General features: G+C 48.7%; 2 protein-coding genes across 3 annotated transcripts; one reads left to right on the top strand and one right to left on the bottom strand.

The window, feature by feature from the left end:
- Nucleotides 1-17: 17 nt before the first annotated feature.
- Nucleotides 18-5,128, bottom strand: si:dkeyp-117b8.4 (uncharacterized). Of its 2 annotated transcripts, none has more exons than XM_064352506.1 (3): nucleotides 5,005-5,128; nucleotides 4,497-4,584; nucleotides 18-4,079 (listed from the first exon to the last, which is right to left on the bottom strand). In XM_064352506.1, exon 3 carries the CDS (start codon nucleotides 4,052-4,054, stop codon nucleotides 1,247-1,249), a length of 2,808 nt encoding a protein of 935 aa, XP_064208576.1. In that variant the 5' UTR covers nucleotides 4,055-4,079; nucleotides 4,497-4,584; nucleotides 5,005-5,128; the 3' UTR covers nucleotides 18-1,246. The 2 variants fall into 2 exon arrangements, with proteins under 2 accessions (XP_064208576.1, XP_064208577.1); XM_064352507.1 differs by having other exon boundaries at nucleotides 4,958-5,072.
- Nucleotides 5,127-15,823, top strand: napaa (N-ethylmaleimide-sensitive factor attachment protein, alpha a). The gene is made up of 11 exons (XM_064352509.1): nucleotides 5,127-5,269; nucleotides 6,387-6,466; nucleotides 6,699-6,815; nucleotides 7,282-7,328; nucleotides 7,598-7,675; nucleotides 9,440-9,495; nucleotides 9,594-9,678; nucleotides 9,959-10,063; nucleotides 10,637-10,705; nucleotides 11,355-11,405; nucleotides 13,109-15,823. Exons 1-11 carry the CDS (start codon nucleotides 5,172-5,174, stop codon nucleotides 13,208-13,210), a joined length of 888 nt encoding a protein of 295 aa, XP_064208579.1. The 5' UTR covers nucleotides 5,127-5,171; the 3' UTR covers nucleotides 13,211-15,823.
- The last annotated feature ends 46 nt before the right edge of the window (nucleotides 15,824-15,869 follow it).

Genomic DNA, 15,869 nt, shown 5'->3' with positions numbered 1-15,869 from the left:
GGACACCTCCTTCAGAATGGGCTCTACGCAAGATCTGTATTTTACAGGACATTGATATCTTGACATGCTCTGTGATCAATGTTGCCTACCACAGTAGAATAAAATCCACTCAGTAATCACATATTATAAACTTGGCACAACAAGCAAGACTGGGGGAAAAAAAAGCGAATGGTACATAGCATATCACTGCTCAGATATGTACAATACATACATGGTATCATGACAGAAAACTATATTCGCACACAGACACATGGAAGTTGCTTTCTTTGCACACACGTCGCAGTGTGCATACACTATTAGTTGCACGTAATACTTTTAAGATTCTATTCTCGCAAACTGTTCATTAAAACGGGCTTTCATACAATAGTGTCGAAATAACTTTACAAGTCGGCACTTCGCGGGGGAAGATACCCGGCCGACATAAACCCATTGGACACGCGGCGTCCTCCAGAACAGGGAAGCCGTCTTTCACAAGAGCGCGGGACGTTTAAAAAACCCAACGATTGGGTAGCCGTAATACAAAGAGTGCCCTTGGGTCTACTACCACACATGATTAAAAACTTCTCAAAGCCCCCCCCCCGATGACCGGGGAGCTGATTTTAATCTGCTGAAATGAGGCCGACGCACCTCGGCTCCTGCAGCTTGGCGACAGAAGGCTCAAGCGGTGTGTGCGGCTGGATAAAAACAGGACCGGTTCCTGGGGTTCCGGAAAGTTCCGGACCCGCGACGGACACGACGGGCTGACGGACGGAACCACCGGTGAAGATAACAGAAGAGGTACGTGTGTGACGAGGAGGGGGCTCCAGTGCAATTAGTGATTGCTCTTAGCTCGTTTGACTGACTCTGTGTCCCTTGGCACAAGAGAACCGTTCCATTAACTATTGTCCACGGCTGTTTCAGTGGCCCCGCCCCCTCCTCTCTTGGTACTGACAGTTGGAGGCGGAGCAAGTGATCACAGCTTCTCCTCTCTTGGTACTGACAGTTGGAGGCGGAGCAAGTGATCACAGCTCCTCCTCTCTTGGTACTGACAGTTGGAGGCGGAGCAAGTGATCACAGCTCCTCCCCTCTTGGTGCTGACAGTTGGAGGTGGAGCAACTGCTCAGAGCTCCTCCCCTCTTGGTACTGACAGTTGGAGGCGGAGCAAGTGATCGCGGCTCCTCTCCTGTTGGTACTGACAGTTGGAGGCGGAGCAAGTGATCGCGGCTCCTCTCCTGTTGGTACTGACAGTTGGAGGCGGAGCAAGTGATCACAGCTCCTCCCCCCCAACCCAGGCCTTGTTCTCATAGGACACCAGCGACTGGTACAGCGTCTCTCGGGTCTGCTGGCCGCCGTGGCCGTTGGCGCCGCCGTTGCCGGGGGCGACGTCCCTCCGCAGCCCGGCCCCGCCCTTCAGGTGCTCCACGTAGTCGCCGTTCTGGTGCAGGAACAGGATGTGGTCCAGGTGCTGGGGCCCTAGGGTGGCCCTCCGCTGGGCGGCGGGGGCCTCGCGGGGGGCGAAGGCCCGGTCGGCGGGCACGGCGGTGGCGGGGATGGCCAGGTACTTGCGGGCGAGCCGGGCCACGGCGGGGAAGCGGTGCTCCTTCGCCCGCCACCAGTGGAGCGGCGACAGGCTGCGCTTGCAGAGCGGCTCGGCGATGTAGTTCTCTAGCTGCTGGTGGATCTCGGGCATCCGCTCGGTGGGGTCCTCGCCCAGCAGGATGTCGTACATGCTCTGGCCCGCCGGGCTCGCCCGCTCCCGGGCGTCGGCCTTGGGGGTGCCGGCCGGCCCCGCCCTGCTGTTCACCCGGGCGCCGCCGCCCCCGCCGCCGCAGTGCGAGGCCCCGCCCGGGTCGCAGTCGCCTGCCGCCGCCGCCTCCGCCGGCGGGCCGCCAAGAGGGCCGGGTGGCGCGCCCTGCCGCTGCTGCAGCATGATGATGTCGCTCTCCTCGGCCGAACCGCAGGACACCGGCGAGTCCGGGGGCGCCGCCCGGGGCGCGGAGAGAGAGTCGCCCAACCCCAGCCCCAAGTCCGCCCTGGGACCTTCCCTCCCTTCCTCCTCCTCCTCCTCCTCCTCTTCCTCCTCCTCCTCCTCGTCCTGGGCGTGCCCGCGCGCCTCCGCGTCCTCGGCGTAGGCCTGCGTGGACAGCAGGTCCTTGACGCGGTCGTGCAGCCTGCTCCGCGCGTTGGGGCTCAGGAAGCGCAGCTCCTTGAAGCGCGGGTCCAGGAAGGAGGAGAGGACCGCGGGGCTGTCCAGCAGCACCTCCTGGTCGCCCAGCCTCCAGCGGCGCTCCATCCCCGCCCGCACCCTCTCCATCACGCCCCGGGCCACGGGGCAGGCGCTCTCCCCCATGCGCTGGCCCAGGAGGCGGGAGACGCCGTGGAGGCAGGGCATGAGGGCGGAGACGGGCGCGTTGGTGTCCTCGCTCAGGAAGGCGGCGGCGATGCGCACCGTCTTCAGCACGGGCACCAGCTCCTGCAGGAGGCGCCACTGGTGGTCGGCCAGGTTGGGCGCGGCCTTCTGCTCCTCCAGCACCGAGCTCACCACCCACTTGAGCTCCAGGAGGCTCTCGCACATGTCGATGGCGGTGGACCAGCGGCCCGGGTCGTCCAGCGCCAGCCGCGCCCCGGCCTTGTTGGCCGCCTCCGCCTTGTGGTTGAGGGCGGCCGCCGCGAACGGGTCGTGCTGGAAGTGCGAGACGATGCCCCGCGCCGCGGCCAGCGCCTGCCGGACGGGCTCCGCCTCCAGCCCCTCCTGGACGCAGAGCTTCAGGGCCTCCCCCGCGCACAGCAGGCCCACCCAGCCCGCCGGAAGGTTCCGCAGGGAGGCCTGGCTCGGGCCGGCCGAGCAGCGGGAGGCCTCGCCTTGGCTCTGGCGGTCCTGCTCCCGCCCCGGCCGGCCGCCCTCTCCGGCCTCGGGGGCCCAGGGGGTGTCGTGCACCACGCAGAAGACGAAGTTTTCGGGCAGGCGGAACTCGGACAGGACCGCCCTGAGGGTGTCCCCCAGCTGGGCCCCGCCCCGCTCGCCGGCCTCCTCCCCGAACTCCGGCACGGGCCGCGTCTCCAGGATGCAGCGGGCCAGGCGCCAGTCCTTGTCGACGAAGTGCGCGCTCACGGTCAGGTAGAGGCGCCCCGCCCCCCCGACCCCGCAGCCCGCCAGCGAGCGCCAGCGCTCGGTGCAGATGGCCAGGCACCGCGGCGCCAGGCTGGCCTGCAGGTGCTGCTCCAGGTGCTGCTTGAGAATGTGGTAGCGGTGCCAGAGCAGGCTGCCCAGCTGGGAGGGCGAGGGCACTGGGTACAGGGGCTCCAGGCAGCCCAGCAGCAGCCGGAAGCCCCTCTCCTCCACCACCGACAGCGGCTGCAGGTCCCGGAACACCATCTCCAGGATGAGCTCCGTCAGGAGGCCCGCGCGCTTGTTGCTGCAGCCTCTGGCGGCACCGCCGCCGCCGCCACCACCGCCGGCGTTACCGCTGCTGTTGCCGCCGGCGCTCTCGTGGTAGTGATACCCGGCGAGCGAGGGCTGCGGGGGGTCCTGCTCGTGGGCGGAGGCGGGGTTCGGGTTCAGGGCCCCCCCGCCCGCGCTGCTGGCGGCGCAGGTGGTGCGCGCCCGTTTGGCCTCCCCGGACTCCGGGGATAGGTCGGCGTCCTGCTGCTCCTCCTTCACAACCAGGGACACCACGGGCTGCAGCATGCAGCTGGGCGCTGGGGCGGGCACCGGCGCCGCCGCGCTGTTCCCCGGGAAGCTGGGCAGCGGCGGCAGGGGCGGCATGAGCGGGGCCTGGGCGGGGGCGGCCCCCGCGACGCTCGGGGGAGGGGGCCCGCTGTCGCGGATGCTGTGCTTGCGCACCAGGTGCTCCCTCATGGTGGTGGTGCTGTTGTGGAAGGACAGCTGCTTCTTGCAGACATTGCACTCCACGTGGGTCTCGCTCATCTGCGTGTAGTAGTTCCACACTTTCGACTTGCGCCGGTCCCCCGCCGCGGAGTACAGGGGGCGCCCGATCCCCCCAACGCCCCGTTCCCCTCGCCTCTTCAGAGATGGGCCCAGACCGCCGGACAGCGAGTAGGGTGAGAAATTCATGGGCGAAGAGGGAGGGAACCGCTGGCTGGAGGGTAAACAAAGACATTCACAAACTGTGATTTGGTTCATTAATAACCATGCAATGTGATTCCCACCTGCCGTGCTGTGGGTATGAATTACATGACAAGGTGTTATGTGTAGTGTGGCATATGAGAGGTCATATACCACCATATAATTGTAAGGTGAAGTAGCTACGTCAGGCAGTGTTTGTTACAGTTAACAAGTGCAAGTAGGTATCATGCAACTCCTATCGCAAATGTTATCTTGGCATGACTAGCTAGCTAGGTAGCTAACAGAGGTTGAGTGTTGCTGGTATAGATGGTTAACAGCTAGCCTAGCTACTACACACCGAACTAATTGGTAAGATCGCGGTTTATATCGCCGTGTGTACCCACGTTACCGGAAATGTATAATCATGGTTTAGTAAGGCTCGGGAAAATACCTGGATTGTTAAATTAAAGGGTTAGCAGAGAGAAACCCAAATAAAACCTCAGTCTTAATCGCCGCGCAGACAGACACAGCCCTTTCACCTGGAAACGATAGGGTCAAGTCAAGGGTTATGCTCAGAAGTGTATCGCGCTTAGAAAAACGAGGAGCGGTATTCCATTTGTAGTTAGTTTTGGCTGAAACCGTGTGGGGTAGCTATATCTTTTTGCAGACACTGCATTCATAAAGAATAAAAACATATCGGACCTTAATTATAACATTGTTAACTCAAAGTTATTTAAGTGCGTAGCTAAGTAGTAATAAGTGAATAAGAGTAACGTCAATTTCTAATCCATAGTTAAATATAAATAGGTACATTTACATAAACGTATAACAAGTGCAAAATTTTAAGACTCCTTAGAAGTATACACTTCTTAAAATATTTTCAAACTGCAAGGGCAGCCTGGCATGACATACACAAAATCACCAGCGTTTCTGGTTAAATTAAAAGCTGCATAACTTGCCCATATCCCTAATGAAGCAGGCTAGCAACATCCGTCCGTGTCACAGGGGTGATGCGACAGCCTGTTAGCTACGCTATTCCGGTTTCAGTGTGATGTGTCAAGCTTTGCTACTGGGGCTTTGTAGAAGTTTGGGTCAGCTGTAAAAACAGTATCCTCTAATAAATAACATGGATAACTCCGGCAAAGAGAAGGAAGCCTTGGCTCTTCTCGCCGATGCTGAGAAGAAAATAAAATCTTCGACGTCGTTCTTCGGGACGCTATTTGGGTAAGGTAAACATAGTTTGTCCAGTAGATTCTTCACCAGCTATGATGTAACTCGGAGTAGCTAACGTTAGCAAGCTAGCTGTGAGGCGGAAAGGGGAAAGACCAGACACGGTTTAAGTCGCTTTAGGAAAATTCGGGGATGTGTTCTCAAACAACTAACATTAAGTGACAGTATAGGCCTGCGCAAGTTGTCCAAAAGTAACCAAGTAAACACTCAATTGAATGCTAATTGTGTATAGATCAACGGTACTAACCATCAGCCATGAATTTTTTTTCTAATGTTAGCTTTCAGACCAAGCTGTTATAAAACGCTGATGACTGCAGTTTATTCCTCGCTACTCGGGCGCTAGCTAGTAAAACTAAGTGTACAACTCATTTGCTGACTATCGTTAGCTGAGTACCAAATGTAAATAATATTTTGCCAACTATAGCGGCTGTGGTTTGTTTCGCCGTCTTTGTGGGCTTTATTGTAATTTGATATGACAACAAGGAACTATAAACAAAAACCCATCATGTGAAGACGTTAGACCTTAGCTTAATTTACTGCTATGACAGCCGACTCTGTCGCGTGTAACGTTTAACGGAATTTAACGGTAGGCCCTATATGGTCGAACCTATGTAATTTATACAGTATTAAACACATGACATGGCACTCATTGAATAAGGGCCAATAACACTGACCTTACTTGCTGGAAAAATGTTTTCTGTAATTTAAGAGGTGTTTGTGTCAAGGTTTGTAAAAGTTATAAATAATTTAGCCTACCGATTAACTAAGCCATCTATAGCGAACGATTGCTGAACATCATAAATTGGTTTATTGTATAGGCCAGGACGGTTCATGTCGTAATGATTAGTTAACTTCCACTTCAAGCCATGCAGACTGAATTTAATTAAATCGGGTTGCTGTAAGCACAGTGTATCCCTTGTAATCTTGTGAAGCAATGACGGTAACAAACAGCGCTGTCGAAACAGCCGACATCGAGTCACAGGGCATTGCTTTACCATGGTCTTTTATTGCCCTACTTTGTCCGCCCTTGCATATTATGATCAGCCGTTTTTCACAAGCCAGGAGCTTTATGGTGCTGCTGTTGAAGTTTAAACTTTCTTTGCGTCTACAGCGGCTCCTCAAAGTTGGAGGAGGCATGCGACATGTACGCACGGGCAGCAAACATGTTCAAGATGGCCAAGAACTGGAGTGGTAAGGGTCAAAACAAGTGTCCGAATCTGCACAAAGGGCATAATACAAAAGTCCCCATGAAAGTTATACAGTCGCTTAAGTAATTATGGTGTGTGGTGTTCGTGGATGTATTATATACGCTCATCGAAGTGGGGATCTGAAGTGTTGCTTGGTTTGGTGTGTTTAGAATGGTTCGTGTGCGGCGTGTGGCGTCATCTTTTTGTCACAGTGGGTGTGGCCTTTTTTGTTTCAGCGGCGGGCAACGCTTTCTCTCAGGCCGCGGGACTTCACCTGCAGATGCAGAGCAAACACGACGCCGCTACCAACTTCATAGACGCCGGAAACGCTTTCAAGAAGGCCGATCCGCAAGGTAGATGTTTGCAATATGTGCAATACTGTTGCTGATTGGACCTTTCCTGTCACGTGATGGTGTGTCCGTTATGGACTCTCCTGTATCTCTACCCCGCCAATGTATGGGGAAATGTCTGAAATAATGTGTGCAATCTGACATCCAGCTATCAAAGCCCACTGGTTGTCTCCCTGCTGCTGATAAGTACATTATTGCGATTGCTAATTTACACTAGAACATAAACGCCGACGATGTGGTTTGGTTGGCAGTAGCCTTCCTCTGAAACTCCTGATGAATGGTTTTCTGCAAGGCTGTCGCTTAAATTGTCAGTGATTTTTTTCCCCCCCCCTTTGTTTTCATGCGTTGACCAAGCATCCCACTCGCTGTAGCTATGAACAGTTTCTGGGCCATTTTTACATGCTAATCCCTACATTAAGTGTATAAATTATTCACCGGTGTTACTCATGTGATTTTTTCTTCTCTGCAGAGGCTATTAACTGTCTGAACCGGGCCATTGAGATTTACACCGACATGGTAAGATGCTGATTCATTGTAACGTCCCCAAGGGCGTCGGCTTTATTTCAGAAGTGGGGGGGAGGGGATGTCGGGACTCCTGACTAATTGTCGAAAGGGGAAAGGGGAGAGGGAGAACTGACCTAACCGGGGAGGTTTGCCAGAGGTCGCAGTTCATTCAGAAACGCGTCGAGAAGTGACTGGTTTTTTGTGGAACGATTGCACTGACCCCCCCCCCCCCCGGGGTCTCTCCTCCGTGACCTGCGGTGACCCCTCTCTGTTCCCCGCAGGGTCGTTTCACCATCGCGGCCAAGCACCACATCTCCATCGCCGAGATCTACGAGACGGAGCTGGTGGACATCGACAAGGTCAGAGCACGAGCCCTCTCGGCTCGCCGTCGGCCGTGGCTGTAGGCAGACATCTCAGCGTTAGTTCCACTCTGACAGTGCAGTAGTGTCGCTTACTTTTACATTGCATTTACAATGCATCCGTTTATACAGCTGGATATGTACCGAAGCAATGCAGGTTAAGTGCCTCGCTCAAGAGTACAACGGCAGTCGTTTGCTCTTCATTTCAAAGAAGGGATCGGTACAGGCTTCTGCACTGCTATGGGCAGAGTCTGAACGATAGCCGTCCCCGTGCGCAATAGCAGCTCTTCAGTTCAGATCAGTGAACTACATAAGTTCTCATACAGTTCTCATCCAGTTCAGTGGTTCAGACAGACCCCCGTGCTCTGTGTCTGCGCCCTCTGCTCAGTCCTCCGATGCAGTAGCTGCGGCAGGTCGGCCGCAGATCGCAGTGTGATTGAGGTGCTGCTGGGCTGGATGCGCAGGTTTGGGAGCGTGTCTGTGTGTGTGTGTGTGTGTGTGTGTGTGTGTGTGTGTGTGTGTGATTCCCCCCAACCCCCCAACCGACAGAGGCCAGTGCATTCACAGGACAGGCCTATTGTGATTGGCTGAATGGGCATTCCTGATTGGCAGATAAATTAGGAGAAAGGTCGTAAAAAAAAAAAAATACAACAAATAATGGTGACGAAAATTTTTTAGGCAAAAGCCAGGAATCTGCCAGTCGTGGAAAAATCATTTAAAGTCATAGAAAGTTGTCGCAGTCAAAAAAAAAAACATTTTTGTTTACACTTGGGAAATGCATCTGTTTTGCCAACAAACTTGATGTATTTTACTATTCTTACAAGAAATGCCAGTGTGCTGATATTGCTGAAGATGGAAAGATTACTTGCTTGGAATTCACACTACCAAAATTAACTGAAAGAAATTTAAATAAGCAAATATTATTTGCTTCCAAGAATATCTGAAAATGCATGTTCATGCAGGCATGAGTATTTTATAGTGGTCGACCTGTCTCACTGGAACTTCCTCAGCAGTTCCTTCCTCAAAGTATCCAAATGCTCTTCCTTTTCTCATGAATTATTTTGCAAACACAAATAGATAATAGATAATGTGAACACAAATACATATATGAACACACGTAAAGCCAAACCAACTTCCCTTGGAACAGTGGAAAATCCAAAAATCATAAGGTATGGACGAATGAATAAAAGAATAGTCCAAAGATACGGAAAGGTATGTTCATTTAAACATTTGAAAGAACAATTTGTTTCATTGTTATGTCACCATGTCCCCTTTTTTGATCTGTACTGCAAATATTCAGGTTTGAGGCTGGTACTGATTCACTCTATGCCCTGAAGGAGCAGTTGCCTGTCAGATTCATACTTTTTTTTCTTATTCATGGAGCTGGATACCAGCCTCATTTATGCTGCCAAAGCAATATTTAAAAAATTGATCTGATTTGACTGCCAACCCTGCAGTAACTGTGCATCAAGAAAAGTAAATCATGCATCAAGATCTGAAACTCATCAGTTATAGTTTTGCTTGTTCGTGTACATGTCTGCCACCTGGTGGCCAATAGTAGGAACGCAGGATAATTTAGACTTCAGCGCGTTATGGTGTTACAGTGTATGTAGTGCTTTTAATAGTGTTTATAGTACTTTTGAGTCTTTTGAGTGTATAGACCATCGGTTTTTTTTTTTAATGTCAGTGAAACATCACTTTAAGCATAAAGGGCTTGTGTATATTCAGTGATGCTCATGCGCTGCATGTTTTCCTCTTCTTCAGGCCATCGCTCACTACGAACAGGCAGCCGATTACTACAAAGGAGAGGAGTCGACAAGGTACGCGGTCTGACCCCCCCGCCGCGGACACGCCCCGCGCGTCTTTCACGGGCGCGACGCCCGCCCGAGCGCTAACGCTGCCCCGTGTCTCCCCCCAGCTCCGCCAACAAGTGCCTCCTGAAGGTGGCGACCTACGCCGCCCAGCTGGAGCAGTACCAGAAGGCCATCGAGATCTACGAGCAGGTCAGCCCGTCCTGCGTTTCCTGCGGGGCTCCGCCCCAGCTTCCTTTCCTGTTCGAGAGGAATGAATTTTAATTCAGTTCTCGAGTGGGGAAAAGCCCCAGTGTTCCAGTCGAGATACTGATTTTCAATTCATTTCCTGACTGAGTTGAAATTGAATTGAACTCAGCTGTACCAAGGCCGAGTTGCAGTTTTGCTAAACTTTTCTTGCTAACTCAGTCAGTGGGTTTGTTGTGGGCCCTGCCTGAATCCTTAATTTGAGCCCCAACGCCCCCGTGCTCAGGTGGGGACCTACGCCATGGACAGCACCCTGCTGAAGTACAGCGCTAAGGACCACTTCTTCAAGGCGGCCCTCTGTCACTTCTGCGTGGACATGCTCAACGCCAAGGTGAGCCCTCACGCCCTCTCTCTCTCCGTAACCATGGCAGCGGGCGCCTAGCTACCGCGGAACACTCGCATTCTCACTCTTTTACTCCACAACAATCGCCGTTCTGAAAGGCAGTGGTGTGCTGTGGTGAGATTGCATCTAGGTTTTCATTTCAGACCCTAATTAGGCACACCTGACCCTACTAATTAGCCGCTCGACATGATCTCTGGCTGTTGAATGAGGTGTGCTTTGTTCAGGTCGGAGTGGAAACCTACAGGGCGATTGGTCTCCAGGAACGGGTTTGGGCAGCCGTGGGTTACAGGTTTGAACCCGGGTGGGGCACCCTTAGCTTTGAGCTAAGCCCTTCACCTGAGATGCTTCAGTACCCCTGTTTAAGGCCACTACGTTACCCTTACCCACGCAAGTCATCTGGATAAAGTCGTTATCAATAACAAACTCAGCCGAAATGTGTCAGCTATTCAACCTGCAGGTCATCTGCTAAACCAATAAACAAGTGGTGTAATGAGTATGTAATCACCCTCAGTTTTCTCTCTACTACCCCCTGTACCCCCCTCCCCCCTTTCCTCCCCTCAGCTGGCTGTGCAGAAATATGAGGAAATGTTCCCAGCCTTCTCAGATTCACGAGAATGCAAACTGGTGAAGGTGGGTCCCTCTTTTCTTCTCTCTGTAAGCCTCTAAGCCACGCGGCTTAAATCTCAGGTGGCTCGCCAGGTTAGTTTATTTTGAAATAAGAACATAACTGTTTGTGCGCTTTGAGCAGTGGCTTGGCCCCACCCATTTCTGTGCCGTTGCCTAGCAGACGCCTCCGGCTACGGTTTTAGCAGAGACTGGTCAGGCGCTAGCATCAGTTGTGGCGTTCGTAGAAACGAATTTTAGCAACAGTTGGCAAGTTGTCCATTCGTTGCATACGGTCACTCTATGGATCGTGGGTAGTTTTGCCACAAAGGAGCGCTCAGCCTGTTACCCGCTGAAAAAAAATGAATGGAAGACAGTTGGGAACTTCATTAAGGGTGCTACAATTAGAAATATTATTAACCTTTTCTTCTGTATGCATGAAAAAAAGAAATTCTGCCTCAGTGACAACTAATATTTAATCCAGCTAAAAAAGCAGTTTTGACCTGATGTTCCGCTTTTGGTTCTGAAACATTTTTACAACGAAAGGCCTAGTCATACTGTCATAGTTTTGTTTTGGACACACACTGTTGGGGGCCATATTGCACCATGTTTGGAATTGTGTATTTTGTGTTATTTTAATTATAAAGCCACTAAAGAGTACTACTGCTTTCAACAGAAACTGCTTGACGCCTATGAAGAACAGAACGTTGACGCGTATACTGACTCGGTGAGCTCATTTCAAAGCTTTCAAATGTGTTAAATCGAGCACAAAATGCCTATTTCTTCTTCTTTGGTTTCTCCCTATGTGCGCCCCCTGCTGTTCACTTGCGGATCTGCAGTTCCCTTGTTCGTGAATCTGAAGTGCGGAGCCTTATGCAGTGGAAAAGTGTACTATGACCTCAGGTTTTCTTTGGACAGGAAACTTAAAAAAAATGGAGAATTTATGGAAATAGTGATAAAAAAGGTCACCATTATCAATTGCAATTATGATTAATTTTTTTGTAGTCACAGGGACTCTGTGAATTCTCATTTTTGTCAGCATCGTCAAAATATCCTATGAAAAGACAAAAACCGATAAAATGCCTGACCAAATCTCAATGAATTTATCCTTCGGACAATTCTTGTCCATTTTCTTGTCACCTTGTCCAGTTGTTGTCCAAAAAAGTATTAAAACAAGTCAGAGACAGGCTGTTGCTTTTGGGCAGCGTGATTCATCATTACAAAGAGCCTGGCCTTAGTACTTTTTACTGAAACAACTTTATTTTTGTTCAATATGTTGTAAGTAGTTTGGCGCAGCACCGAAATACTGAAAATAGCCACGTTGGATATTAACAATTTTGCTTCTTTTTGAAGTACATTTGGTAAAAAAATTACACTGGCAATATTTCTGGTGAAAATAGGTTTGCATTTTCTGGAAATATGTCTTTATGAGCAGTATTTAATGACTAAAAGGCACAACTGAAATGAATGGCTTAACAGCTTGAATGCTAAATGAATGCTAAAGATATCTAAAAGTACTGAGAGTTGGACGGAAGCATTTTCAGTTTTGGTATCTTCATAGGAAATGTTGACGATGCTGAAAAAAATGAAATGAATGGTGTCATCGTTCAACAGCTGAGTTCCACTCAATGACAGAAGCTGTTTGGCCTGCCGGTTGCTCGATGAATTCGCAAAATTTTTTTGAAGACTCGTCCGAGCGTCATCCCAATCATACGCGTGTGGGAAATGAAATCAAAGTAGGGCCTATGGGTGGCACCTTTTAAAACCGTGTCCATTTAAAAAAAAACAAAAAAAATTAAAAAAATTTGTGATTACATTGCAAGTGAGGAAATGCCATTCACCTTCCAAGGCAAGAGGTTGTTTTTCTAAACACTGATTCTGTGATTGATGAGAGTCGGCATTCTGGAAAAGCTGTTTTGGCAATTCCCCTGCTCTGCCTACGGAAATGTTGCGCGCCAACGTCGGGGTGAACAAATTTGTTAGCAGTCGTTACTGGATCGAGCACTCATAGCTCGACTTGTTTCGCTATGGGATCCATCAAGCTGCATTGTTTTTTTCTACTGCAAAAAAACAATGGTAGACCGAGCACGTACACCAGATAAATAATAGCCTGTGCTACAAAAATGCCTGCCGTCAACATCAGACAGCTGTGTCAAGTAGTCAGACAAAACGTTTCTTAATTTCCTGTAGGTGTACATGCACATTGCTGGAACTTGAGACAGTGCTTTGTCAGCTCTGTAAAACACTGAATAGCCCTTGATTGTGTGAATTCGATAAGCCTCTGGACTGCCGGGAACGTCAGTGTTTCAGCATTCCATGCTTTGTGTGTGTGTGTGTGTGTGTGTGTGTGTGTGTGTGTGTAACAAAGCGGTTATTGTATTCTAAGTGTTCTGTGTTCTGCGTCCTTTTAAATCCCCGCCCCTTCCTCAGGTGAAAGAGTTTGACTCCATCTCCAGGCTGGACCAGTGGCTCACCACCATGCTGCTCCGCATCAAGAAGACCATACAGGAGGACGAGAGCGACCTCCGCTAGCCCCGCCCCTCCCCGATTTCCGTCTCGTCCCTTCCCGAGATTCCCTCTGATGCTCCTTTCACCCCCCTCTGCTCCTCCCGCTCTCCTGTCTTCCTCATCGCAACACGGCTGTAACCTTTCCCGTGTGATGTTTCTTTTCTCTCTCCTTTTCCTTCTTCTTCTTCTTCTTTTTTTTTTTATCTCTCCTTAGCTTTCGTTCTGCTTTTGCTTGGGTTTGCCTTTCATTTTTACTCTTTCCAAGAACCCGTCTTTTCCCTCCCACGCCTCACCGGGTGTGTGTTATGGACAGTTCGGCAACAATGGTCTTTGCGTAGACATTAAAAAAAAACACTAGAGAACATGGGGGAGGGAGGAAATGACGGAGAGAGAGAGAGAAAAAGGAGTGCCGGTGACAACTAGTCAGAGACCAGGACTGCTTTCTTCCGGAACGGTGCATGAAGCCTGAATGACCGCTTCTGCCATTTCAGGTCAACTATGTGTCACTCTGTGTTCCCCCCCACCCCCCATGTATAATTTTCGATTGCAGTTTCCTGACCATCATTTTTCAGCATAATACACCTGTGATCTTAAATCTGAACAGTTTCAGATACCGTCATGTTTGAAATTTGTTCAAAACGTTCTGTCGGAAAAAAAAGTGAATAAATATATATATTCCAAGATTTTTAAAATTAATTTTAAATAACATATATTTGTCAGGTTGATTTTGAAAGTGTAATTGTCCAACCCGTGAAAAAAAAATGGCTCAGTATGGTTTCTAATGTGTCTAATTTGGGGCATGGATATAATTAGTGTGAAGGGAGATTAGGAATATGACAACACACATAAAAAAAGAAGCTTTTTCAGTGGTGTGTCTTGAAATGTAATGGGTAAATTTCAGGGTGAAGGGTCAGTAGTCAGGCTCATTTGTGGATATCGGCTACAAACTTTTTTTTTTTAACGTTCGCCCAGTTCTTGCGTGCTATCCTGCCCTGATTGAGGGAATGAACGTGATGGACCGCATTATTCGGTTGGATGAGAGTTTCACGGAGGAGCAGTTTTTCAGGTTTTAATATGGCACACACCTTAAAACTGGGATATGAAAGTTCACCGCGTGGGTTTAGGATTTGAGTGCACAGCCCTTTCCTTTTTGTTCTTCTGTTTTGAGGTTACAGTGGCAGTGTCAGTTCCACCTCTGTCGTACAAAATCATCCTTGCTAACAAAACGTTTTTATTTAATGCATCCTTCAGACTTCTGTTCCGCTTTCTGTTTACTCAAAATATGATTGGTTTGAATAAAGTGGTTTTTTTTTTTTTTTTTGTTACTTTATTGTGGCAACCCCTGGAGGACAAAGCTTAAATTCATCTATTTATTTTCACGATATTTTTTCACATGTATTCATTTAGTGACCATACGTAGATATTGACACGCGGATTTTGAAAATGATATTGAGTCTCTTCATCAGAACTTCCTTCTTTAAATGTAATTTCTTTAAGTTCAGTAAAGATTTAGCCTATTTCAAGTGTGTATCCATTGGAAACTCTTCTGTTTCATTTAGTTTACTCCTAAAGTTATTCTGTGTCTTTTTGAACGCTTATGGGCATCACTATGGCAAGCCATTTTAGCTTTAATTCATTTCTAGAGGATATCACAAATACAATTCTAACTAGTTAAAAATGCCAATTCTTGATATCAGAAATTCAATTGTAACTGGCTATAATTCAAGCGTTTTCCCCATTCATTTCAATGGGACCTTTCATTTTTGATATCGAGAATTAAATTTTAACTAGTTAAAATAGGAATTCTTGGTATCAAGAATTGTATTTTAACTAGTTAAAATTGGACGTTCTAATTAAAATTAGTTAAAATTCAATTCCTGATATCGAGAATTCAAATTTAAACTAGTTAAAATTGAATTCATGATATCAGAAATACATATTTTAACTAGTTGAAATTATATTGTTGATATCAGTAATTGATTTTATGATATTTGAAATTGGCATTTTAACTAGGTCAAATTCCAACTCCCATTGAAATGAATGAGAAAAACATTTTCAATCTGACTAGTTAAAATAGAATTTCCAATATCAAGAATTGGCATTTTAACTAGTTAAAATGTAATTTCCGAGATCAGATATACACATTATAACTAGTTACAATTGAATTTCTGATATCAAGAATTTTCATTTCTAATTGGTTAGAATTGTATTTGTGATATCCTCTAGAAATGAATTAAAGCTAAAATGGCTTGCCATAAAGCACATCACCATTCGTTTGACGGAATGGGCCTGTTCGGACTGCGCCAGGCACCCTGTGCAAGTTGGCATAGAATGAGGAAAGCGAAGACAAAATACCGCTTCAGTTGAAGTCATTTTGCCATACTTGAACATGAACTCATGCGGGCACAAAAATAATTTTGCGAGATTCTGAATGACTAGGAAATGGGAAGGTGGTGGGGGGGGGGGGGGGTATTGGAGAGAGGCGTATTAGGAAAAGTACCGCTGCCACTGGTATTAACAGCGAACGGGTCTGCTCGCTTGTGAAATAAACCAAAACTCAATTTGTATGTACAGAATCTTAGAACTGCATTTTGTTCTTTGAAACAAACTAGCATATATTAAACACTTGTAAGACTACCTCATTCGTCTGTGTTCTGTGTAAGCTCAACTGTTGTAGCCAGTA

This window comes from Anguilla rostrata, chromosome 9 (assembly GCF_018555375.3).
Source record: "Anguilla rostrata isolate EN2019 chromosome 9, ASM1855537v3, whole genome shotgun sequence".
NCBI classification, from domain to species: Eukaryota; Metazoa; Chordata; class Actinopteri; order Anguilliformes; family Anguillidae; genus Anguilla; species Anguilla rostrata.
Note: the sequence above shows the minus strand (reverse complement) of the source record. Positions and strands in the feature narration are given on the sequence as shown.

Bases quoted from the DNA above. Each gene is read 5' to 3' on its own strand.
- napaa (XM_064352509.1), top strand. From the start codon at position 5,172: ATGGATAACTCCGGCAAAGAGAAGGAAGCCTTGGCTCTTCTCGCCGAT. The intron at 6,816-7,281 runs GTAGATGTTTGC...TCTTCTCTGCAG, and splicing joins CAAGAAGGCCGATCCGCAAG to AGGCTATTAACTGTCTGAAC. The intron at 9,679-9,958 runs GTCAGCCCGTCC...CCCCGTGCTCAG, and splicing joins CCATCGAGATCTACGAGCAG to GTGGGGACCTACGCCATGGA.
- si:dkeyp-117b8.4 (XM_064352506.1), bottom strand. From the start codon at position 4,054: ATGAATTTCTCACCCTACTCGCTGTCCGGCGGTCTGGGCCCATCTCTG.